At 47.6% G+C, this 20627-nt stretch overlaps 1 protein-coding gene across 2 annotated transcripts in view; it reads left to right on the top strand.

Annotated features, from left to right (window-relative positions):
• The window catches only part of LOC135806207 (transcription initiation factor TFIID subunit 2-like), a 43436-nt gene that overhangs the window by 20685 nt on the left and 2124 nt on the right, over window positions 1-20627 (top strand). For both annotated transcript variants that reach the window (XM_065320363.1, XM_065320362.1), the window contains exons 19-33: window positions 2954-3086; window positions 3501-3620; window positions 4163-4303; window positions 4698-4808; window positions 5400-5494; window positions 8759-8807; window positions 10540-10616; window positions 10991-11068; window positions 12373-12434; window positions 12642-12711; window positions 12905-13009; window positions 13723-13822; window positions 18554-18665; window positions 19479-19531; window positions 19981-20188. In XM_065320363.1, the coding sequence (XP_065176435.1) occupies window positions 2954-3086; window positions 3501-3620; window positions 4163-4303; window positions 4698-4808; window positions 5400-5494; window positions 8759-8807; window positions 10540-10616; window positions 10991-11068; window positions 12373-12434; window positions 12642-12711; window positions 12905-13009; window positions 13723-13822; window positions 18554-18665; window positions 19479-19531; window positions 19981-20188 (1514 nt within the window). The remainder of the gene's footprint in view (window positions 1-2953; window positions 3087-3500; window positions 3621-4162; window positions 4304-4697; window positions 4809-5399; window positions 5495-8758; window positions 8808-10539; window positions 10617-10990; window positions 11069-12372; window positions 12435-12641; window positions 12712-12904; window positions 13010-13722; window positions 13823-18553; window positions 18666-19478; window positions 19532-19980; window positions 20189-20627) is intronic.

Genomic DNA, 20627 nt, shown 5'->3' on the forward strand with positions numbered 1-20627 from the left:
TACGGTGCAATGCATGAGCGCGCCCATTTAGCTGGGCGCGTATTATTATGTGTATAGCCCGACTATGTACACTATAAAGGGATGTAATTAGATCAAATGTACGGTGGGTTTTATGTGCAGGGGCAGAAGGAGGGAAAACGGGCTACAAATGTGTATGGTACTAATTATTACATGCAGGGGCAGCGGGGAAATGGGTCAAATATGGTTATAAGTGTGTACGTACGAACTACTGCATGCAAGACTAGGGGTAGGGGATAATGGGTCAAATATGGTTATGAAGTGTGTACAAACTAATGCATGCAGGGCCAGGGGTAGGGGGTAATGGAATGCGTATGAACTACAGCATGCAGGGGTAGGGGGTAATGGAATGTGTACGAACTACTGCATGCAGGGGTAGGGGGTAATGGAGTGCGTATGAACTACTGCATGCAGGGGTAGGGGTATTGGAGTGTGTATGAATTACTGCATGCAAGGATAGGGGTAGGGGGTAATGGAATGTGTACGAATCTCTGCATGCAGGGCTAGGGGTAATGGAATCATGCCGGGGTCGGGATCCAAATATGGGATGCGTATAACATTACCTCCCCCCGTGGGGAACAAAAATCGTGTCCCCACGATCTAGGAAAAAAAATTTGATAATACTAAAAATTAGGCATGCATTTTAACAAGCATACATATACGCACATGTAAACCACTACGCACATACGAGTCCGACATGCACGCATTCCGCAGACACCCACATGTACAAACAGAACACGTGTAAGGCAAGTGAATGATAGAAGGAGATGTAGAGAGAAGGAAGAGGGAACCAAAAGAAAAGTAGGTGCAAACAGAGAAGATCAGGAGTCGCGCATGTTGTGGTTCTGGAAGTGGAGTAACTCCGTTGGGGAAGTTCTTGCTGCTAGTCGGGGTTGCAACGGAAGTAGAACTGGGGATGCAACATCCTGAGGTAAGCTCAACTCAGAACGAACACAAAACAAAACACAACCACAAGCACACAACAAGAATGCAAAGCTGTTGGGGGAAGCTCAACAGCGAGGACGAACACTCAGCTGGAGGCGTGGAAACAAATGGGCCAAAGGTGAGGGAAAAAAGCTAGGGGAGTGATGATTCCTCTCACTTGGGAAGGGGCTAAACTCCACAGCGAGGACGAACACTCAGCTGGAGATGACAAGCAAAGGGGCTTAATGAAATGATAGTTGGAAGGGTAAATAGAGGGAACTTTGGAAGTGGGGAAATCGCAAAGTCTGAATGAATGAAAAAGAAATATATATAAACCGTGACAGTTAGAATTGATAGGGTCAGTTGGCGTGAAAATATTTAGAGGTGGAAAGAGGGATCTACACCACTCTACATAAAGACTGCTACGTCATGAAGAAAAACCAGACAGTGGAGGGAGTGTCAACGTCGACAAACATCTCGGCACAGATGGAAAGAGGGAAAGGGCGTGGAGGATTCAAAACAACTCGACACGGATGGAAAGGAGGAAGGGGCGTCGAGGATTCAAAACATCTCGACACAAATGGGAAGGGGCGTGGAGGATTCAAAGCATCTCGACACGGATGGAAAAGGGGGAAGGGGCGTGGAGGATTTCTAAAGCATCTCAACACGGATGGAAAGGGGGAAAGGGCGTCGAGGATGCAAAACCTCTCGACATAGCAAACGTGTATGAAGAACAAATATTACCACACAGGGAAAGTTGAGGTAGGAGGGGAGAAAAGGCACATTCCATCTCAAGCATTCAAACATGTCTTCCTGTGCGTTTCTCCAAACGAATAGGCATAAAACGGTCAATGGGGAAGCGTCTGCAGTATAGTAACAACAAGAGTTACTAAACACAAAGCTTGGGTTAGAGAGGATACAACTTCAGACGAACAAATTAATGAGTCTGAAGAGGCCAGTCACACAGTCAAGGGTTATACTCTGGTGGTCTAGTGCCATGAAAAACCAGCTCCAAACACTTGACAGTATGGTCAGAATGGATATTGTCACACAAGGGGGCACTGGAGTAATAATTATTCTCAGGCGGTCTAGTACCATGGAAAAGTCTGCCTGCAGCACCAACATTTCCCACAGCAATCAGTGCAAAAGGGGTGCAGTCATTAAAATCTGGGGGTCTAGTACCGTGGAAGTGTACTTCTGAGTTACTAATTACACTATCTGGGGTCTCATTACGGGGAGAAAATGTTCTCTCCTCGGAGGATACAGTGGCAGATGTTGATGGGTTTGCCGCTCCTTCCACAGGAGAACCTGTGGGCGAAAAATCGTCCAACTCAGCGAATGAAAAAGATTCCATTCCATGCCAAGTGGCGATGGGATGATGCTCACGCAAAACTATCGGGGAATCTGACGGATTCAGTAAACGAACAGGAACTTTGCCGGCAACACTCGACTTGACCAAGGTAGAACCTACTAGTACAGAACTGCAATTAGGGGAGGGCATTCTCTCAACCAAGCCAGTCGAGTAAGAACATGCAATTCTGCCTATGGCAATTACTTCTGAACGAGCTGGGATGCTCACAAGCTCATTCATGCCGGGGTCGGGATCCAAATATGGGATGCGTATAACACACTGTACTGTACTGTACAGTGCTGCACTGCACTGCAGCACTGCACTGCAGCACCGCATTGCAGCACTGTACTGTACTGTACAGTGCTGCACTGCACTGCAGCACTGTACTGTACTGTACTGTACTCCAGCACGGCATTGTGGTGTGATCTTCAACTGACTTCGTGGGATAATAACTGTTGACTATAGGGTAGGAGAATAAAAGTGCAAGTATATGACAAAATGGTACTCAATCTGCGTACAGTATTCTATCTGTAACATCCTTTATGTATTCATCAGCGCAGCACAGAGAAATGAGGCCTAACCTGATACATGTAGTGATAGCAATGATAACTATCGAATGATGATGATATTATTTTGTGATTTGTATGCTTGGCGTTGCAGATCTGACTCGCCAGTGTTGTGGCTACGTCTGGATCCCGACATGGGCTGGCTGCGCTCCGTCAAACTGGAGCAGCCAGACTACATGTGGCAGCTTCAAGTGCTACACGAGCGTGATGTCGTTGGCCAGATTGAGGTGGGCAGGATTGTCTCAAATGTACTCACCACTCTCTTTGCTTTCCAAAGTTTAACAGCCATGTGCAATTGTGCATGCACTGCACAGTGAGCACTGCATTGTGCATGCAGTGCACAGTGAGCAGTGAGCACCCTCTACTCTATAGTGAACTCCTATTGTGACCAGAACAGGATATCTGTTGACGTATGTGTGTAGTTATGCCTGCCCCCACAATCATAAGTTGCAGCAACATGAAAGAACACATGGTGTTGGCGTGGACCTTTAGGACTGCATGTTTGAATGCCAAAGGAAACTGAGCATTGCATTTTAAAAACAGCAGCTATGTGTGCTGTACTGAAACAATAGTATTGATATGAAGAATTCCCTGAAGTTGAACCAGAACTCTTGAACACGTGTACGTGTGTGCCGCTGCAGGCATGCAAGGCTTTGCGAGAATTTGCCACACAGAACACGCGCAAGGTACTCGCCGACGCCATCTCTCACCAGCGGTTCTTCTACCGAGTGCGTTGCTGTGCTGCTCAGAGTCTAGCTTCAGTAAGTACGCCCGGCAGAGTCTAGCTGCTGTAAGTACGCCTGACAGAGTCTAGCTGCTGTAAGTTTGCCTGACAGAGTCTAGCTGCTGTAAGTTTGCCTGACAGAGTCTAGCTGCTATAAGTACGCCTGACAGAGTCTAGCTGCTGTAAGTTTGCCTGGCTTATTACAGTGTGCTGATTCCGATTTAGCAAAACTGATCAAAACAGTGTGGCTAGTCAGGGCATAGCGGGGCTACCTTTTTTTGGGCCCGTACATGTTGTGCTGTGTTTTACTAGGCCTGAAAATCGAAAGCGTTCTAGCCTGTCAGTTATTGCACACATGGGGGAATGTATGCAACTGTTTAGTGTGTTCCCTGGTTACGCCAATTGAGGACTGCCTCTGTTGGATACGATGCCTGAGACCTTTTGCAGTTGGTTTTACCTCTCTTGAACCTTGAGAGTGGCGGGATCCCTACAGATGCGGAAAATTCAGTCTGACTGAACGTCACATGAACCACGATTGGTTTACATCTCTTGTACTGATATTGATGTGCTGTTTTGAAGGTCATTACCAGTAGTCAAGACGTTGCAACGCCTCACTCAGCCCTGACGGCTGTGTACAGGAAGATGTTTGGCTGTAATTCTCAGCGGGACATGGTGCGGTTGAACGACTTCCGCAGCTTGGCCGACTACTATGTGCAGAAGGTGAGCAGTGCACAAGAGTACACATGTATGGGTTTTGGTGGTGGGGGGTACGTGTTCATCTGCATGCGGGTATGCCTGTCAAAACAATTACAGCACGAGAACAGGAGAAAGTTGACCGTAACAGTATGATACTCTCATCATACTGCCGTGTCAGTAATATTGCTGCTCGTTCATGGAAGTGACTGGCTTCCTGCATTAGTAATGGTGTTACTTTGGAGCTGCCATTGCTGACATCATGCAATGTGCTGTGTGATCAGTTTTGCTTCACCCAGAATATGTATTGTTATGCCTGTGTCGCTGCTGCTGTTGCCTATAGTAGATGTCTTGGTCATACAATACATTATCTCATGTCCACTGGTTATTCTGATCTCTGCCTGTGCCGTGCCATCATTAGGAAATACCATTGGCCTTGGCTACAATTCGCAATGGCCGTAGCCAATGCCCTCGAGAGATTGTCACGTTTCTCAGCAACTTGATGAAGTACAACGACAATCGCAGCAATCAGGTCAGTGAGCTACTGCAGTGCTGGACTCTGTAACATGGCAATGCTTTACGGTTCCTGGCTTTACTGAAGGAGGCACGGATTGTCGAAGCACCCTATTAAAATTGATCAGTATTCACCAATATCAAGTCTTTCTCCTGTCGTGCGGTTCTGCGATCTACAGCAACACTGTATTCATTGCTTTCTAAGCCAAGCAAATCCAGAGGTTCCTGCTTTATACCATACCAAAGCATGGTTTGTAACTTTGTATGCACTGCGAGAATTGCTGCATGATTCAGTAGGTTATGCCATGCCATGCCATGATCACACATCACACATCGCCTGCACTGTTGATTTATGTATTGGAGTGTGGCATGTACTAGTATGAGGAGTTGAAGGTCATGTGACAATATTCCGGTACATTCAGTCATGTGACCAGTCATGTGATCAGTCATGTGATTGGCCATGTGATTGGTTATCTGATCAGTCATGTGATTGGCCATGTATCCAGGGAATGATGCATGGATAGTGATGTGCATGACGGTGTCAGTGTATAGGTGTATACTGTGTGTATGTGTGTGTATGTGTGTGTGTGGATTCCCGTTGTGTGCTCAGTACTCTGATGTCTTGATGATCGTGGCGCTGCTGGAGTCCCTGGCACAGACAGTGACACAGTCAGAGCCTGCACCTGTGGTTCACCAGTCAGCAAGGTACGTACTCACCACATGACGATAATTACATCTCTCCATATTCTAGGGATGAAGTGGTTCCGAAATGTCAGAACTTGGGTATCCAAAGTCGCTGGGATTCTTTGACTGCGCACCGGTTTCACACAAACATAATTATGATTTTGTCACAGTTGTGAAACCGTGTGTAGTTGTACATACAGTACTACATTGTGCTGAGGGTTTCTCTCAGCACAATGTTTCAAGTACAACTACAGTAAAACCTGTTGTGTAAGCCACCTCTGGTTTTAGCCAACACCTACTTTTAACGACCGTTTTTCCATGCACGGACAGTTCTATACAGAAACTGCACCGGATACAGCGACCACCTGCCTTGCGCGACCAGCGACCGACTTTTTGTGTACCAAGTGCCATATTGGACCTGCACACAGCGACCGCGACTATCCGAAAGGGCCTTCTTGGCTGGCAGGGTGACTGCAACAGGGTTGAAGTGCGCTCTGAAGCAAGTGCATGCAGTCAACAGAAGTTACAAGTGACTGTGCAGGATGTGCTGAATGCACTTGAGTGAGGTGTGCTTTGCCTCCACGAAAGTACTCTATGCTCCACACCTGTCAATATGAATACATGGAAGTACAATCCTGCACGTGTATGTACACGATCCGATATGCCACGAATGTATGAGACCTGGTTCTAAAGACCACCTGGCTTTAACGACCGCTTTTGCTTGCACCGTGGGGTGGTCGCTTAAACCAGGGTTTACTGTACACACATGTGTGATAATGTTGTAGTGCCATGGTATAGAGTGCTATAGTGTGCTACTTCAACATGACCCAATGCTTGCTGTCTGTGGCATTAGGCCATGTTGAAGTAGCAGCCAGTCACACACTCTCAATTGCACGGGCAGTTGCAACGCATGTGAAGTAGCAAGACATTTTTTTCCTGATGCCGCACAACTCTGCTTGGTTTGAACAGTCGATGAGATCTGTGTGATCCTGAGCTTGTGTTGCTGGTGCCGTGGACAAAGACAGCCAGAGAACGCATGTGTTGGGGAGTATGAAAGTCCAATGACATTTATTGTATTGTACTTCAATACATGTACATGTGAACATGAGTGATACTGACCATCCGTGGGGTGTTAGACAGCAGCACCGCATGATTTGTTTGCATCCCTGTGTGGCGTGCATAGGGCTTGGATTTATCATGTCTGTGTAGGCCCAGGTCACTAGATACCTGCCAGAGAGTCATTGACTCTGGTGCTCCCATTGTCCTCGCTGCTGCAGAGTGCTTTCGGCAACTTCTCGTGGCATGTTACTGTGAGGCTCCAGTTCTGCCCCCCCCCCCCTATTATTACTTTGGATGTTATAATAATTTTATAATTTTTCGGCCCGGCCCGAGATCCGCGTGCATGTGCTTCCAACTACAGTAGCTGGCCGTGCATGTGCATGCAGTGTAGACAGCCCGGATTCTACGACTCGTCGCATGCAGCATGCACTAGCTGGCCGTGTATGTTGACTGCATGCAGATCGTTGTTTTTTTGTTTGGTCGATCTGGCTCTTATATTTTCCATCGGAAGCCTCAACAGTGATGAACACAACTCTTAAAGCCTAGTTCACATTCGACGGGGCGCGACGGGACGCGACGTAAGGATCGACGGGAAGCGACGGGACGGTCTGACGGCGTCCAATGTGAACACCAGGAACGGGAACGCAACCGTACTACCGTACAGATCGGGAAGCGACGGGAAGAGTTGGATCGATCCAACTTTTCATACCGTAGACGGGCGTAGACGGGGACGCAAGCGTACAAAAGGGCTGCATTTCGAGTGTGAACAGGAGACGGCGTCGTGCGCCGACTGCTCCCGATTCGTACTTGGAAATTTTTAGCATTTCGAACACTGCGCTTCCCATGACAACTCGCAGAATGGCTAGCACGACTTGAGTTGAATTTTAGCAACATAAGATCTCATGTCACTTATTGTATTTAGGGATAGTTCAGAAGCGTGACAGACGAACTATTCTATCATTTCCTGGGGCTATTATTTGAATGCCACAACTTTCAGGGCTAATTTTTTGGTCTTCATGAAAAACTGGTATTGTGAACTTGATTCCGCTTCTTTCAAGGAGAAATAATTGAAAAGAAGTCCCGAAAAACGAGAAATTAGGTCCAAAAGTCACCCCGTCACGGACCATGCCTTATGACTCGCGCCGTTCGACGGTGAACGTCGCAACGACTGCTGCATGTCGTGTCGTACGAATCGTACAGGACTTTACAGCTCACCCCAGCCCTCCCGACAAGCCCTTACGTCCCGTACCGTCGGCGTTGCGTCGAATGTGAACTAGGCTTAAGAGGGCCGATAACAGAGTAGAGGGGTGTGGGGTGAGAAAAATAATAATAATAATCATAATAATAATAAGAGATGTTTAAACTAAACTGATACTTGGAACAATAAAGCAGCAGTAAGCAGTAAGCAGTAAACACAGGTATACAATACAAGCGATGCAGATCAATGAGGCCGTTTGTTGAAAAGAAGATCAAAATACTTCTGAAAAGCATGGTCCTAATGGGATAAGGCAAGAATTAAAGAGATACGAGCCCACGGACCATGATGTAATGACCAGACACTCTTTGCAGACACTCTTTGTCCGGCTGTGCATGTGATGGCGTATCTAAGACGTTCTCCCACACACATTCCTACGCACATTCATTTTTAAATTCACCTAGCTTTAGACTAGAACGTTCAGTATACTGTTAAGCCTGTTCGTTGTCGGGGTTGAAATATCCTGGCAGATAATAAATGGCCTTGCACACAGGCGTCAAGCCCAGAATTGCCTCACTCGCTGATCACAGCAGCCTGGTCGCCTGTTGTTGCTCCACTTGCATTGCCAGCGCATCTGTTGCATGTAGGCTGCGTGTCATGTTTGCTCCTCGGTGCAAACGAGGAGCAAACAACAAACTTTTGCTATTGACAACACTCTTGGGATGGGCCTATTTTATAATCACTTTGTTTCCGCTCGCTGCGCTTGAATGACTTTGCATGGTATCATGTATGTGTGTACGTGTGTGTGAGTCTGTCCAACCCATCATCATACCCAGCCTAGCCGACTGCAAGTCCCTTCTCATTCAGTTTACATTTTAAAATTGTTTGTTGCCATATTTTGCCTTTAGGTTAAGAATCACTGGTCATCTGGCAAGAAGGGGTTTCACTTGCTTCTTTTTGATTTCCACGATGGTCTGACCTGTAACAATGTAAATAGATTTGTGTGTTGTGTATTGTGTATTGTGTTGCAGCGGCAGTTCTGTAAGCAGTACAGTGTCAGTGATAGCACCTGAGGCAGCTGTAAGTACTTGCCATGCCTGTGAACGTTTAGTCATTTTTCATCTCAGGTATGTGCTCATGCTGTGTGGATTACCAGTCGATCAGGACTATATTCATATACCGTAGAATCCCGCAGATAAGCCCATGGGCTTATCAGTTTCACAAGGACATTTCGGTGGGCTTATACGCGGGCACGCGCTTATACGCCGACACCAAAATTGTGCTATTGAAAAGTACCAAGGAAGTGAGAAGTACATTGCTGAAAACCACTGTGCAAACAAAAACAACCGATGATTGTGTTGAAATGCACAAAAAAACCCGTACATGTACAGTGAAACCTGTCTAAGACGACTGTTCAAGGGACTGTTCAAGGGACCTTCAAAACGTTACCAGGTGGTCTCCTTATCCAGGGTCCTTTGACTGGAAATAGCATCCCTTGGTCCTGGTTGCAGTGGTCTTCTGGGACAGGTGGTCGCCTTATCCGAGTGGTCACCTTGACAACAGGTTTTACTGTACTAGGCACATGGTAGGACCTAGGCCCATGGGCGGGGTACAACGAACCTAGGCCCATGGGCGGGGTACAACGAACCTAGGCCCATGGGCGGGGTACAACGAACCTAGGCCCATGGGCGGGGTACAACGAACCTAGGCCCATGGGCGGGGTACAACGAACCTAGGCCCATGGGCGGGGTACAACGAACCTAGGCCCATGGGCGGGGTACAACGAAGCGTCGCGATGTTCGCACTTCGCCTGGGCTTATGTGTGAGCATGGGCGTATACGCGGGTGGGCTTATCCGCCAGATTCTACGGTATCTTGTTACCATGGATTTAGCCTTAGAACTACTGAACCATCTTTACTTCTCGATAACCGGTGGGTGTAAATTCAGGGCTCACAGTTGCGTAGAAAAGCGTGGGATCAATGGGGGTGCGTCAAGATGCCATCCTGACCAATCAGAAGTCAGCATTTTGTCGATTTTTGCTTGAAGTAGGTGGTGCGTGAAGAAGCACCCAGCACTTGAGGTAAGTTCTACGAGGCTGGGACTTGGCCCAGTCACAGATGATATGGGTATCAGAACACAATCTTGTTTGATTGGCATACCGGGATATGGGGCGGAGCAGTTGTCATGCACGAGTCAGCCTGTACTTAGTCAGGAGCCGTGACCCGAGTGTACTCGCCTTTTTAGTACGTCTTTCGCCTCCGTCTTCTGATCCAGTGAAGGACATGGGACATCAAAACTGCATGAGTCTCCATGAAAGGACAAGTTTCGACTTTCCCCACCCATGGACAAACGAGGAAAACTAAAACGGCAAGGACGTCTTTAGTTTCGGCTGCATCTTCTGCAGCACACGGGGGACATCAAAGAGTCTTCAGGACACCATGACCATGTGCTCGAAGACAGCTCGTGTACTAGTGCGGATGAGTGCACGTCATCGTCATGTACGTGATAGCTGCTGCTCTCGTGGTGTCACGTGCACTGATCCCGTGCGGCACCTGCCGGCACAACAACGCTTTTGTCCTGCATGCCTTCCGTGAGCCCTGAAATTAAACCACATTACACCTTGGGCCAGGCTGCCTATCCGTTCCAACTCGCATTTGAGGTTTTTTTCGCTTCAATTTTTGTATTCCCTAGGAATGTAATTTTTCATTAGTTTGAGGCATTGAAAGGGAAAAGGAGTACGTGCCGTTTTTCTCCATCCATGTATTCTTGGTCTCAGTCCTCATTGTCTTTCTTCTTCTTTTATATTGAATAGATTGTTGTGAATGAGATCACACAGCGTCTCAACATGGAGAAGTTAATACCTTCATTTGGCTTGAAGGTCTCATGCACGTAAGGCTGACTTCCTTGTCCCGCCAGTGTTGCTACCTGTCTGTCTGTGTGTCTGTTTGTCTGTCTCGTCTGTCTGTCTCGTCTGTCTGTCTCGTCTGTCTGTCTGTCTGTCTCCTGTGCACGTGGAGGCTTGCAGCCAGCGCACTTGCAGATCTGTGTGCTTCTCTTGCCGCTGACATAATAATAACAATGGTGTACTGTCTGTCTGTCTGTCTGTCTGTCTGTCTGTCTGTCTTGTTGTCTGTCCGTCCGCCCGTCCGTCTGTCTGTCTGTGTGTCTGTGGGTCTGTGTGTGGTGTGTGTCTGTGTGTCTGTGTATGTGTGTGTGTGTGTCTTTGTGCGTGTGTGTGCATGCATGTTTGTTTATGTTTGCAGTTGCTTGACTGGTCTTGGTGTTCTTCAGCAACATGGCCACATAGCTGGATGCTTGGAAACATTCAAAAAGCATGCTGCGTAAGTTACTAGCCGTGCCGGGTGCCCTGCCCTTGGAGCAAGTATGTTCCACTGACAGTACAAGATGGTGCCATAGCCCGTGCTGGGGAGCGACAGTACAAAATAGTGGTAGTACTTTTCGGTGGTAGAAGAGCAAGTGTGTTGCTCACTACGTGGGAGCTCACGCATTTCCTACCAACTTGACTTGGCACTTGACTGACTCACAGAAGGTTCGGTGGACGTCTTCGTGTGCTCTGGATGACAGCCGTGAGTCAGTCAAATATCAAGTCCATTCTGCAGAAAATGCACAAGCGCCCCAGTAGGGAGCAACTCACACTTCCATTCACTGTGTTGGCTGTTCTGCCCCCCCCCCCCGACCTAGCACTGTGTTGGTTGTTCTGCCCCCCCCCCCCCCCCCCCCCCCCCGACCTAGCACTGTGTTGGTTGTTCTGCCCCCCCCCCCCCCCCGCCGACCTAGCCTGAGATCCTCATGTGTTGCACATTCCCTGTTCGGCTGTACATGTACAGTCTTCCCTCTCTAATCCGGTACTTGTTTATCCAGCACCCTTGCAAACCAGCACACTTTCTGGCAAAACAGATTTTTTCAGTTCCTGTTCTACGCTTTAATCCAGCACTTGAATTCCGCCTCCAGCATCGATTTTCTGCACCAAATCATTGAAACTGTACATAATTCTATTTTCTAATCCAGCAGTTGTACATCGCATACCGTCGGGGAGCATTGTAACATACACTCGGGAACATCCTATGCCAGTGCATAGGATATATCCTATGCCAGTCCATAGGATATATCCTATGCCAGTGCATAGGATATTCCCAAGTGTATGTTAAAGACATGCATTCCACAAAGTACTTGAATTGACACAGAAAATCCCTACGTTTTGACGTACGACACAAACATGTATGTTAACAGGTGGGCCGGGTTGGAGGGCAGGATTTGATAATCCAGCACCCTTGTTTATCCAGCAGAAAATGCCGTTGCAAAAGGTGCCGCCGGATTAGAGAGGGAAGACTGTAGTGACTTACCACACAGAATTGCAATGCATTTCAGTATGCTCTTCAATCAAGCTCTTGTATGTTTGACATCCTTGTGGGTTTTCTCCCATTATGATTGTTGGCAGTACCACCTGTTTAAACATGTCCTTTGTGATTACAGTGCACCGTATGCGCTAAGAATTTCTCTGTTTAGACTGTTGGTCAATGCTCTCCCCCTATTGCCTGTGTACTGTACATCACACGGCCTCCAGCCACAAAGGCATGCCATGCCCTTGTGGTTGATGTTTTACTTCCTGCTCTGCTGCCTGCAGGTATGGTCTGATTACGGATATGCGCTTGGCTGCACTGCAGTGCATTGTTAACTACGTTAGAGGTAGGTGTGACTGGCAGGTGATGTGGTGGCCAACACTACGCAGTGCTTTTGGATTCTATTTTGTTGTGACGGATTCGGGTAAAAGAACTTCCTACATGAAATGTATTGTGTCAATTTGTGTGGTCCCACGAAGGAACGACCTTTGATAGTACCTACTCTGTTTCTCTCTCTCTCTCTCTCCTTCTTTCTGGGTGTTGTGTGCTACAGCGGAGAACTCACAGAGTGAGCTACTTTGGCTGCTGGACTTGGTGGAGAAAGATCCGAACCCCAGTGTCAGGTGAGCAGCAGGCAGCAATAGCTGTGATCCACTAGTGTCCTGTGCGTGCTGATAGGTGAGCAGCAGCCAGCAATGGTTGTGATCCACTAGTGACCTGTGCATGATGCTCTGAGAGTAGTCTTCTCTTGTGTATTATGCTGTAGTGCTTTCTAGTCGCTTTCTAACTCCGTGCTGCTCTGCTGTTCCGTTCCAGGGTGAGAATCATCAGAATGCTCATACTGAATCCCCCATTCTCTCGCAAGTCATCGTCTGCACTAAACAATGAGACTGTGGTTGACCGTCTATGGCACTTGCTAACGTAAGTTTCCCCATTAACCCTTTCAGGGTCACAGCGCATTTACTGCGCCTGGGCACTGTGATTCAGTGCATCAGTGCAGTTGTGGAGAGAGCAACAAACAAATTGTCACATTATTGTTTCTCAACGGATTTTCACAATTTATGGCTTTTTGGAAAGCTCCTTTCCTGCTCGTCATCTTCCACGTACTTTCAGAGCATACAGCACCCCAAGGACGCCCCTAGCCTCGCCAACAGTATCCTTATCGTGCTCCAGTTTGGCATCAAGACCACGCACAACTATTTCCTTCAGTTTGGGGCTCGTATTCAACGTAGAACTAAATTTATCGCCGCTCGATCATTTGTTGAGCTATCGCCACACCGAAAACACCTCTGGAAAGCCCGTTCCAATGAGCTATTGACAATGGCGATGCGATAATCCGTTCCAGAGGTATGGTTGTTTTTACGGTGACCTATCCAGTGCGTACGGTATGCGGGCTGTACAAAAGTACAGCGCGACTACACTCGTCATTGCCCAGACGCGATGGGGTCTGCATGACGAGTATACTCGTCATAAGCCCGGAAAGGGTTAAATGCTCTTCATAGTAGTTTGCTTTTCCAGTTTTCATAGGCCAGGAAGGTTTTTCAATTCGATACGTGAAGTGTTCTAGTGTGTTAATTGCTGCTGTAAGTGGTAGCTAATGTCCACGTGTTTTTCTTTGTGTTCTGCATGTGTAGAGTGACATCAGCGCATGATATGCAACTGCGGTGTTGCCTGGGCGAGTTGTATGGACTTCTTTTTGGCTGGCTGACTCCTAGCTGTGTGCCAGCATCAGGGGTAAGTCCTTGTGTTCTCATTGACAGTTGAGACAGTCCCAGTGGCCAAGACTCTACTTCTTTTCAGCCGCTTTTGCTTGTGATCAGGAACACTGCCGCTTCAGGGTGTGCTCATACTGCCACCAAAATACTGGGCCATGCACTCGAGCAGGCAAACTTCATGGCAACATCTTGCACGTGGCTCACTTTTTGGGGGAATCCAAGAATTTCAAGCGTACACTTACCTTGGCATGTTTGGACCATGGGTGAGCACAACCATCCTGATCCTACGTAATGCTGTCGCTGTGGTGCGTGACCATCATGATCCTACATGTAACAACTTCTTGAGCTGAGGAATAGATACTCAATGGGAGTAGATAGCATGGTATATATAGGGGGAGAACATCGGTGATAAGTAACACAATGCAAGTGTGGGAATAAGGTGTGAATGGAAGTGTGAGTATAAGCGCTAACTCAATGCTGGTGAGATATGTCACATCTCTCCTCAATCGATCCCCATCATCCGTTGCTTCCGGTGGGGTCATGCCGTCACCCACAATCTCTGAGCCCGAGGGAACGTTGTCATCACTCGTAACCGGCATGTGCGCTGCCGGCTCCTGCTTGTCATCATTTTCGCGGCAGTTGCTTGGTTGGAATCGCTGACACACCGGGCATTGCTTGACCATGTCTTCAATGTCCTGCTGGATTCCCGGCCAGTAAACACATTCCGATGCACGGTATTTGCACTTTTCCACGCCTTGGTGTGATTCGTGGAGAATCCGTAGAACATATTGTTGCATGCTGGCGGGTACGATGAAACGTTTGCCCGCAAAGCGGATGCCGTCCAAATATGAGATTCTGTCCCTCATGCTCCAGAATCGTCTGACACAGGGCGGTGTAGCCTTGAACCAGTGGCGGATCCAGGATTTGGCCGAAGAGGGGGCCAAAGGATAAGTACCCAGCACGCGTGACCCACCTGACACACCAAGTCATTTCGAGCGCTCATTCTACACTACAGACTACAGTCTACTGTAATCATGGTAATCCTAGACCAAGGTCGAAATTTTCAAAGGGGGGGGGGGGGCCCAGGCTCCTCTGTGGTGTCTGTGAGCTCGCCCATATCGTAGACCAGGACGCCGTCTTCTAGGGTTTGCGAGGCTGAGTCCACTGTAGCTCGTGATAGAGGGTCTGCAAGCACCATGTCCACGCCTTTCTTGTACTGGACATCTAGCTGGTACTGCTGCAACCGTAGCATCATTTTCTGTAGGCGCAGAGGAGCTTCATGAAGTGGCTTCCGCAGGATGATTTCCAGCGGTTTGTGATCTGTTTCAACCACGACATCTTGCCCCAGGATGTACTATCGGAATCTATCGCACGCAAAACAGATACCGTAAAAGCCCGTGTATACGCCCACCCTCCGTGTACACGCCCAGTCAGGGGAAGTCAACACTTTTGTTTCAAAATAGCGCCCATGCCCATGTATACGCCCAGGTATGCAGGAAACACCAGTACATGTACAGGTACTGATACCCAATACTTACGGCTATCCCTATTCCAAGTATACCCCCGGATCCAAAATAACGCCCGTGCCCTTGTATACGCCCAGGAAATCGAGGCTGCTATTCTATACGCCCGGGGGCCTATACACGGACTTTTACGGTAGCAAGTAGCTCCTTCTCAATTTGTGCGTAGTTCTCTTCAGACTTAGTAAGTGCCTTTGATGCATATGCGACTGGTCTACCTGCTTGAAGTAGGCAAGCACCCAGTCCGTCCTTGGATGCATCTGCTTGAATCACAACGTCTTCTTTTGGGTCAAATAGTTCAGCACGGGAGCTGTCGTCAGCATTTCCTTGATTGTCTGGAAGGCTATGGTATGTTCATCACACCATAGCCAGTCTGTGTCGTCCTTGAGTAGCTGCCTGAGTGGTGCTGTTATGGCCGACTCATTGGGGATGTACTGTGCTAGAAAGTTGACCATACCCAGGATTCGTCTCAGCTCAGCAGCATTCGATGGTGATCGTAGAGACTTGATTGCATTGACCTTCTCGGGATCAGCTCGAATGCCTTCCTCTCCAATTAGGTGGCCCATGTAGCTGACTTCCGATACTTTGTATTGGAACTTGTCAGGATTGAATTTGACTCCTTTCTCTCGTGCTCGTCCGAGTACAGTCTCAAGTACTTCATCATGTTCACCATCTGTCTCTCCGACGACAACCGTGTCGTCTACCATTATGTGCGTATCTTCGATGTCTCCAAACGTCTCGTAGTTGCGTCTCTGCAAAATGTCACTGGCGGAGCGTATCCCAAAAGGCATGCGGAGAAATCTCATTCGGCCCCATGGGGTGTTGAATGTGCAAAGCTTTGATGACTCTTCGCTGAGCTCGACTTGCCAGAATGATGATGATTGGTCAAGCACAGAAAATACTTTCTTGCCCGCCAGCTTGCTTTGGACGTAATCAAGTGTAGGGGCTGGAAACGGCTCACGGATGATGGCTTTGTTCAGCGGCTTCGGATCCAGACATCTGAGTTTGCTATTTTTCTTTTCAGACATCACCAAGTTGCTGACCCATTTCGCTGGCTCTCTCATATCCGTGATGATTCCGCCTTTCCTCATTTCATCTAGTGCCTCCCTCAACTTGTGAGGACTTTGCGGGATTTTCCTCGGTGGCTGTGCGACAGGAACAACGTCAGCATCGATCTGAATGTGGTAGCTTTCACCGAACGTCCCCTGGCCAGTAAATACGTCCTGGTATTGCTCGATGACTTCCCGGTTGTCAGCTTTCGAGCTTGATTGGAATATGCGTTGAACGAGGTGTAGAGCTTCGCATTCATTCTGCCCAAGAATCGGGCTGGTTACTTTCCGGCTGACATAATAGATAACTGGTATGCTTTTGTCTTGGTAAGTTGTCTTGATAGTAGCCGTTCCCTCTGGTCGAACCGTGCTCTGATCAAAACCAGAGAGAATGGTAGTAGTTGTGTCAAGCTGCTGGTCTGGCCGTATGCTCCTGAAGACTGAAAATGGCAATACGGATGCCATTGCACCGGTGTCTAGCTTGAACAACGTAGGTCGTTGATCGATGAGAATGGTCTCCCTCCATCTGTCTGCTGATAGTTCACTGACCAGGATCGTTCCAAACGACCAGGTCTGAACGTCTTCCGCTTGTACTGCTGTCTGCTCCATTGCTGTGACTGCTGGTGATTTTTGCTGACTTCTGCACACCTTAGCAAAGTGACCGACCTTGCTACACTTTGTGCATGTTTTACCGTACGCCGGACACTGCCTTGGAGGATGTGTTCCCCCACAGTATCCGCTGGATTTCACTTAAGGTCTAACTTGTATTTTCTTCTGTGACCATACAGCGTCAATGTCACGTTTGTCTGTCTCTAAACCAACCGCTTCGTGGGTCAAATGTCTAATATGTCGTTGAGCAGCTGCTCTGCATCTGCAGGAGGACAGCACTTTCTCTAGACTCTCGTCTCGTCGAAGAAGTTCATTGCGGAGTCCGTCATCCCGCACACCCAGAATGATGCAATCCCATAAGATGCTGTCCTTCGTAGCTGGAAACTCGCACCTCTCCGCTATTCTACGGAGCTCCATGGTATATGAGTCTATGTCTTCATTTTCTTGCTGTTTCCGGGTGAACAATAAGTATCGTTCCATTGTTGCATTTGCTTTCGGGACGCAGAACTCGAATTTCTCCTTCAGCTTGTCGATGTCCTTCTTGTCCTCCTCTGTGTCAAACTGCAATGTTTGGTACACTTTCTGACTATCTTCTCCTATGATATGGAGGAATACCGCGGCTTGGATAGCGCCATCCTTGTCCTTGAGTCCAGAGGCAATTGAATAAAATTCAAATGCCTGTTTGAACCGCCTCCACGCATCCGCCTTGTTGGGACTGTTGATCAGGAGCTGTTCTGGCGGCTTGAGCTGGTCCATGGTCCTTGAATTTGCAGAATCTGCAGTATCCGACTTCTGACACCATGTAACAACTTCTTGAGCTGAGGAATAGATACTCAACGGGAGTAGATAGCATGGTATATATAGGGGGAGAACATAGGTGATAAGTAACACAATGCAAGTGTAGATGATGTAAGTGGGGGAATAAGGTGTGAATGGAAGTGTGAGTATAAGCGCTAACTCAATGCTGGTGGAATATGTCACACTACGTAATGTTGTCGCTGTGGTGCGTGACCATCATGATCCTACGTAATATTGTCGCTGTGGTGCGTAACCATCATGATTCTACGTAATGCTGTCGCTGTGGTGCGTCACCATCATGTTCCTATGTATTATTGTCGCTGTGGTGCGTGCCCCTTCTCATAGTCTGGGCACGCCCCAAGCACCAGAGCTCGACAGATAAGATTCTCAAATTTCTACTTGTATAAAATTACGAATCCTCATGCTCTTACACCTGGGCTAGATGATCATTTCGACTTGGTCAGCGTACTCGACATTATACACAATGCCGCAGTGCTCCGAACGAATAATTTTCTGTGCAATCACAATAAAACCTGACAATTTGACCACTCTAAAGTGAGCACCTGTCCCAGAGGACCACTACAACTAGGACCATTGTGTGTTATGTCCACTACTGTTAACCTGAATAAGAAGACCACCTGTGCACGGGCACCACATTTTGAAGGTCCCTTGATCAGTCGGCGTAGACAGATTTCAATGTAGTGGCAGAACACCCCCCACAGTGGCAGTTTTCATGCTACATGTAAGTTTGTTGCTCTTCTTTGCCCTTCACAGCTTGGCCTGTATATTGACTTGAAGAAGAAGAAATCGAGAACTCACCTGGCTGAACAGTCACCCTCATCCAAATCGAACGGCATGTTCGAGAGAAGAGAATCACTAACGGCAGGTCAGTACACCGTTGTTTTTGTGTTGCGACAGTACTTACTTGTAAAAGGTTATCATTATCTGGCACACTGTGTATGTTGGTGGAGTTTGAAGCTTGATCAATGTGTACTTCGAAGTACATGCCAAAATGACCAGCTCCAGGTTAAGGCTTATGATTCCATCTGCACTGATGATAAACATTTTCGTAAGAAGGGCTGGCGACTCTATTGCCACTGCGTTTTCTTTACGCACATTTTGATAATAAAAACTTCCGTTGTTGTGAACAAATTTCGAGTAGCCGTCGGTGTTTTCGGTAAGGAGAGTGGACTATCGCCTTGCCTAAATATGAGCTGATTGTTGTGTTGCATTCACCATCGTTGTGCTACAGTCCATTCATAAAAAGATGGGTCCTGGCTCTGGCGAACTCCCGTATTTGGCGATTTTTCGTGATTTCATCGTACACAGTGCAGTGCTGCGAACTTTGAAATTTGAAAAAGGGTCCAAAAAGGGTGCCTGAACTGGGATTCGAACCGCAGAATGCACTGTTGCAGGCGGGGTCAAACGGCCTGGATTTTGATGGTTTTTCCCAATTCAGTGCTTTTGGGGCAAAACCTGGCCGAAATCCTATTCTTGCTATGGCTTGCTTTTTGGACAAAAAAACTTCAGAAACCTAATTGGAAGAGGATTCCATATGGGATTGCAGAAAAAAATTCTAAAAAAACTCAACGTTTGACCCATTTATGGCCAAAAGCTAGAAGTTCATTTTTTTCTGAATGGACTGTAGCTTGACATACTGTTTGTAACTCGGTCAGATGTTGTTCTTTGCTCCGGCTAGATGTGGTGAAGCCGGCCGATGAATCCGATAGTGGAATACGGCTGAAGATCAAGGTATGTTTGCGAAAATGAAGATATACCGTGTAAGATAAAATATTTGCGCTGCATTTAATTTCGTCCTTTCGTTAGCTTAATACCTTTCAAACTAACAGCACAAATGCTGACCTGTGCGGCCGTCGTTTTTTTCATGGGGGTCCATGCACCGGTAAGTTGAAATGCAAATGGTCAAGGCGAGCCCTGAACGTTCTTGTGTAAGCTACCTGTGTGGATCATTTAGTCACTCCATCACTCCATGCATTATTCCTGTCAAGTACATGTAGATCCAGTGTGTGTATCTCATTTCACCCATGTCCTGTAAGCAAAAGCTAGTTTTTGTTGGTGTGATGTTGTGGTCAATGTGCTGATTTGTTTGGTAAATATTCCAGCCAAGATTGGAAATGATGTATGTGTACATTTGTAAGTTGCTAATTCATATTGCTCTGTGCAATCGTATGTACCTGCAGATGGGGGGTGCTCCAGTTGTGGAGGCGAGCACTGCGCCTACAAAGAGTGACAATCGCATGGACACATCCAGTGCATCATCGACTACGTTTGCACCCCGCCAGGCGCAACCCCAGGCTGTTGCCGCTGCTGCTGCTGCTGCTTCTCCTATCTTGTTCGCGCCGCAGTCAACTGAGGCAACGTCAGCACAGCCCATACCACCACTTATTGGTATGGGATGTTCACACACATTTTCTATTTCCTGGAGAAAGAAAGTATGCCGCCGCCAGTTCTTAATGCTGCCAGCAGCAATACTAGTAGTATTAGAGGGGTTAAGCTGCGCACGTTATTTTGATGTGACGTACAATGTTACGTCGAATGGGTCAAAATTTGGCGTAATGCGCCAAATTTCGATTTGAGATGGACCTCTCTTGCGTTGTTATCCAACGCGCGAGCCAAATAACACGAGCGGAACTTTCATGTCACATCTAACTAATGTGCAGCCTAACCTCTTCATTGCCCTTCCTACACCTGTGTGCCATTAATGTTTTTGACATGGGTGACTTCGGTAACATGTGTTGTGTGTGCGTGTGTGTGTGTGTGTGTGTGTGTTTGCAGTCACCTATTGATGTGGCGTACATGACATTGTACAGATGCACCACCCCATAGC

Source organism: Sycon ciliatum, chromosome 1 (genome assembly GCF_964019385.1).
Source record: "Sycon ciliatum chromosome 1, ocSycCili1.1, whole genome shotgun sequence".
Taxonomy (NCBI): Eukaryota; Metazoa; Porifera; class Calcarea; order Leucosolenida; family Sycettidae; genus Sycon; species Sycon ciliatum.